The sequence below is a fragment of the Penaeus chinensis genome, chromosome 3 (assembly GCF_019202785.1).
Source record: "Penaeus chinensis breed Huanghai No. 1 chromosome 3, ASM1920278v2, whole genome shotgun sequence".
Lineage (NCBI taxonomy): Eukaryota > Metazoa > Arthropoda > Malacostraca > Decapoda > Penaeidae > Penaeus > Penaeus chinensis.
The window spans coordinates 36,447,293-36,452,292 of record NC_061821.1 but is presented as its reverse complement, the minus strand read 5'-3'; the positions used below and the strand labels follow the sequence as shown (position 1 = coordinate 36,452,292).

General features: G+C 37.1%; 1 protein-coding gene across 1 annotated transcript in view; it reads right to left on the bottom strand.

The window, feature by feature from the left end:
* Nucleotides 1-5,000, bottom strand: part of LOC125041330 (A disintegrin and metalloproteinase with thrombospondin motifs 7-like) — a 134,440-nt gene that overhangs the window by 76,466 nt on the left and 52,974 nt on the right. The window contains exons 2-3 of the mRNA XM_047636195.1: nt 4,023-4,222; nt 3,587-3,817 (exon numbers count right to left, since the gene is read on the bottom strand). Of these exons, the coding sequence (XP_047492151.1) occupies nt 3,587-3,760 (174 nt within the window). The 5' untranslated portion in view covers nt 3,761-3,817; nt 4,023-4,222. The remainder of the gene's footprint in view (nt 1-3,586; nt 3,818-4,022; nt 4,223-5,000) is intronic.

Genomic DNA, 5,000 nt, shown 5'->3' with positions numbered 1-5,000 from the left:
TCCCATTCTTATCATAATTAGATTGTTAATCTTCACAGTGTTTTGCATATGTGGTTTACGAATTTTCATAATAATGAGGACAATATTTCTGCTAGTGTTGATACTACTACTACCCTCTAAGACTATTGCTACAATTGTTACCATTATGAGTACTACCATTAACATTGCTATTATTTCTATTAGTAGTACTCATACTAACCTCATTTCTTTTTTCGACGCAAAATGCGTCGTATGATACCCCCTCCTTTGCCACAGTCTTTATCTCAACTTTAGTTTTAACAGTGTACATGCAATGAATTTAGTCTAAGATCCACTTTATGAGGCCCTTAAAGCGACGTTTGGTTCGAAATTCATAACAAAGAGAGGAATGATTTAGGCCTTGACGCCCGAGCCTTTGTTAAACTCAGCCAAGGTGCGTAATGCGTACTTCAATTACATTATGCATTGCTGGAAGATCTATTTCCGAATTCCGATAAATACGATCTTACAGCTTATGTGCTATCGCCTCTAAAGTTACGTTGATCATCTTTCTTAATCGAGGTAATAAATTCCTCAGGAGTGACCTTAAGAAACGGCTAGAATGGCTATTTCCCCCACGGCTTCCTCGGTCGGTTGGACCATCTGTCCGATGCCTGGTCTGATTCGCATCACGACGGCCAATCGGTCACTGAATGCTGATGAATAGCTGTATTTAGCTCCGTTGCTGTGGCTCTAAGATCTTGGATTCGCTCGCTTATTTTCCGGACATGCTGAATTATGTTTTTTTAAAGCCTGTGGCCGCTCCCGGGAGGTGATGGCCACTCCTACGGATGCCCTGAGGCGAGGCTGCTCTAGCTTTACGGTCAAGGAAGCTTCGCTATTTCCTGCAACAGCTGGTCACTGGATCTTCCTCGGTTGGTCCTTTTGGTTACCATAAGATACACACACACACACACACACACACACACACACACACACACACACACACATACACGTGTGTGTGTGTGTGTAAATATTTATCTGTATATCCGCCTGTCTATCTGTCTTAATTTACATACCTTTATCTCGCTCTAAAATATACATATATATAAATATATATATATATATATACATATATATGTACATATATATATATATATATGTATATATATGTACATATATGTGTATATATATATATTTATATATATATATATATTTATATATATACATATGTATATATATATATATGTGTGTGTGTGTGTGTGTGTGTGTGTGTGTGTGTGTGTGTGTGTGTGTGTGTGTGTGTGTGTGTGTGTGTGTGTGTGTGAGAGAGAGTGAGAAGGAGCGCGCCTGTTGATGACTGAGGACATTGTAATATGTTTTTCCTCGTGGAGCTGAAAATTTCCTAATCTGTGTCTACTAAAATTCATTTTTGGCTGCGGTCAAAGATGTATTGAAGAGATGAACCATGTCTCTTTTATACCCAATTTTCCCGCTAGCATTCCGAGGTTTTCTACTCGTATTGACTTTGGATGGCTCATCGGACAGCTGGATAATGTCTGACGGGGAACTAGATGGTATGGCAGCTACCAGGTTCTGTGGGAGATAATTCACACCTCGAACTATTCCTTCCGTGGTTCGAATCATATGAGCTATTCACATAAGTAATCCACGGACCCCTTTAAGAATCTCTCCATAACCATTATTTATTCATACTCTTAGAACATTCATTCTTTGAATAAAACAGCAAAGAAAAACACGAAGAAAGGTCTTTATGTTTTTCCTCATCTTCCCTAAAAAAAGTCTTCGAGATATTAATTTTGCCCTTTCCTGCTCCATCCTGAAAAGGACTTCAGCATTTCCGTGTGTTTACATGCTTCTTCCTCTTCGACATATGTGTGTGTTTAGCTCCTCCTCCTTTAAGAAGACCAGCATATTCGTGTTTTCTTCTTCCTTTAACAAGCCCTTCGACATATTCGTGCGTTTTGCTGGTCGTGCCGCCGTTGCTTTCCATACAGCCCAACCCCTGCATCTCTCCCAGCCCCAAGAACGCAGCTTTGCCTTCGTCCTCTCGGTTTCAGCTCATCCAGCAAGGCCGGCTGTTGCGTCACCCGGCGATGTCTCCCACCCCGCCGCGAGTGCTGACTCTTTCACTTCTTAATCTGCATTATTCCCAAATTTATTCTGACGCCGGCTCTCTTCTCTGCAACCTCGGCAAGGACGCCCACACGTTGCACAAATGCAGCCTTTTGTAATTTTGATTTACGTCGTTGTGGATACAGAAGGGTGAGTTCTTTTCGCATTATGCACCATAATGTTGGTTTGGTGTTCATTTATTCAGTGTTTTAAATGGCATTATCGTATTACAGATTATTTATACAGAAAGACTCTCCCGAGCATTGTTGGCACCAACAGAAATATGAAAATGAAAATGTTTCCCTGAGGAGTTTTCATCACTTTACCTTATTTCATAGACGCCATTTCTTATCAACAGAATGGTAAGAATTATGAGAACTGATAAAGCAAGAAATAATAGTCATCGACAACAACAACATAGACAACATCAACATCAATAAGTACGACAATCAAAACAAAGAAACAAAAACAATAATAATGATACTATTACTACCACACATACTTGGGTTACTGCTAACACTACTACTACTACAACCGCTACTTCTATCATGATACTACTAACACTACTACTGTGAATAAAAATAATTATAATAATAATAATAATGATTATATTTACGATAACAGCGATAATTATGATAATAATATAAAACAAATAATGATAATTACAAAAAATAATGATGATAACAATAATAACAACAGCAAGCACAATAATAATAATATAGTGATAATGATAATGATAGTAATAATAATATTATTATCATTATGACTATCATCACTACTATTATTCCTATTATCATCATTATATTATCATTTCATTATTATTATTATTATTATTATTATTATTATTATTATTATTATTATCATTATTATTATTATTATTATTATCATTATTATTATTATTATTATTATTATTATTATTACTCTTATCATTATCATTATAATTATTATTATCATCATCATCATCATCATCATCATCATCATCATCATCATCATCATCATCATCATCATCATCATCATCATCATCATCATCAACAACATCATCATCATCATTATTATCATTATTATTATCATTGTTATTATCATATAAAGAATGATAATAGTAATAATGATAATATGAAGAAGAAAAAGAACATTAATAGTGATAATGCTGCTGTTGCTGATAATAATAATGATAATAATAATAATAATTAAAATGATAACAGTAGCTATAATAGTAATATTATTAATAATAATGATAATAATAATAATAATAATGATAATAACAACAATGATAATAATAATAACAATAATAATAATAATAATAATAATAATAATGATAATAGTAATATAACAGTAATAATGAAATAGTATTAATTATAATAATTATAACAATAATAACAATGATAATGATAATAAAAATAGTTATAAAAAGTGATGATAAAAAAATATTATTATCTGTACCACTTTCCCAGAGCACAGCAGCCCAACAGACACATCTCAGCCAGGTACTCACCAGGCCCTTGCAGGCGGAGATCGCGACCCTGGAGTCGGAGTGGTTCCTGACGAAGCCGTGGTAGTGGCAGGAAGGCTCGTGCCCGATGACCCTGAGGGAGGAGGCGAAGAAGCCCTGGTCGCCCTCTGGGGCCTCCCGCGCGTCTCCTGGGAAAGAGGTCGGCCCGCGCCCCATTCTTCGCTCCACCACGGCGTGGGGCGCCAGGAAGTGGCCGTTGGGGCGGAGGGTCACCTGGGGAGACGAAGTGGGGGGTTTATTAGGGGGGGGGGAGGGGTTTCGGAACTATGACGCTTGACTTTTTGATTGTTTGGTTGAAATTAAGCTTAATTGATTTCCACGCTTGAGCACTTGAACGTGTGGGCGTTTGTGCTACGTTGCTTTGTAGCTTCGACCACACCTATTTCTCACTTGTCAATCAGCTAATTTCCTTCCTCACCTGATGCTCCTCTCCGTCGAGAGCAATGAGATAGTGAACCTCTTCGTGATCTGAGCGAATGTGGGCGGCTCTCTTGCTGCGGGCGTGAGCTGAGGGCGGGTCGTGAGCGCTGTCGAGGTGGTGGCCCAGGAACCGGCCGCCGCTGTCCACCCGCACGGGCGTCACCACCTCGTGCCCGCCGAGGCTGGCCACGTAGTCCGCTGAAGACGAAGAGAGAAGATGGTTTAGTGTTTGGTGATGGTAAAGATAGCAATAATGATAATAATGATGATAATGAAAGGATAATGATAATGAAAGGATAATGATGATGATAATGAGGATAATGAAAGGATAATGATGATAATGATAATGATAATAATAATAGTATTAATAATCATCATCATCATCATGATAATAGTAATAATAATAACAATATTAATAATGATAATAATAGTAATAATAATAACAATATCAATAATGATAGTAATAATAACGATAAAAATAAACAACAACAACAATTATAATCATATAACTAATAGCATTACACCCGTGTGGTGAGGATGAGCTAATCAAGACGTGTACAAAAACGGAGCTGTTTGTGAGCATGTTGTGACGACTGCAGAAAAAAGTTTACGACCAAAAATGTTTTTGGCAAAGATGATGGAAAAATAATAGGAATGATTATGGTAGTACTACGACCACCAACAACAGCGACAACAATAATGGCAACAGTCATTTAGGGTGATGATTATGATAATGTTAATGGTGATGATGATGATGATGATTATGATAATGATAATGGTGATGGTGATGATGATAATGGTGATGATGATGATGATAATGATGATGGTGTGTGTGTGTGTTGTTCAAAATATGCACAGTCGGATAGCTGTAGATTATGATTATGTTAGATTATTATCGAAATAAATGAATGCGTCAGTAAGTAAAGTAAAACTTTTTGCATCAAGGTCCTTCCGTCCCCCCTCCTCCCCCACCGCA